At 29.0% G+C, this 324-nt stretch overlaps 1 protein-coding gene across 1 annotated transcript in view; it reads left to right on the forward strand.

Moving 5' to 3' along the window:
* Positions 1 to 5: 5 nt before the first annotated feature.
* LOC108570416 (diphthamide biosynthesis protein 2) overlaps positions 6 to 324 on the forward strand; it is a gene marked incomplete at its 5' end in the record, with an annotated part of 1583 nt that continues 1264 nt past the window's right edge. The window contains one exon of the mRNA XM_017932277.1: positions 6 to 324. Within this exon, the coding sequence (XP_017787766.1) occupies positions 6 to 324 (319 nt within the window).

The raw sequence follows: 324 nt of genomic DNA on the forward strand, positions 1-324 counted from the left end.
TACAATTTCCTGATAGCCTTTTACCGGATTCAGTAGAAATTGCTTTACGTTTGGAAAATTATGTGAACAAGAAAGTATACATTTTGGGAGATACTTCTTGTGGTAGTTGTTGTGTTGATGAAATAACTGCACAGCATATTAATGCAGATAGTATAATACATTTTGGTCATGCTTGTTTAAATCCTACTACCCGTTTACCTGTATTTCATGTTTTACCCAAAAAAGAGGTTGATACAACAGAAGTTATTAATAAGTTTAAACAAAAATTTGAGAATCAATCTGAAAAAATTTTATTTTTTTATGATATTGCTTATGCACATAAAA

This window comes from Habropoda laboriosa, unplaced genomic scaffold (genome assembly GCF_001263275.1).
Source record: "Habropoda laboriosa isolate 0110345459 unplaced genomic scaffold, ASM126327v1 scaffold84, whole genome shotgun sequence".
Lineage (NCBI taxonomy): Eukaryota > Metazoa > Arthropoda > Insecta > Hymenoptera > Apidae > Habropoda > Habropoda laboriosa.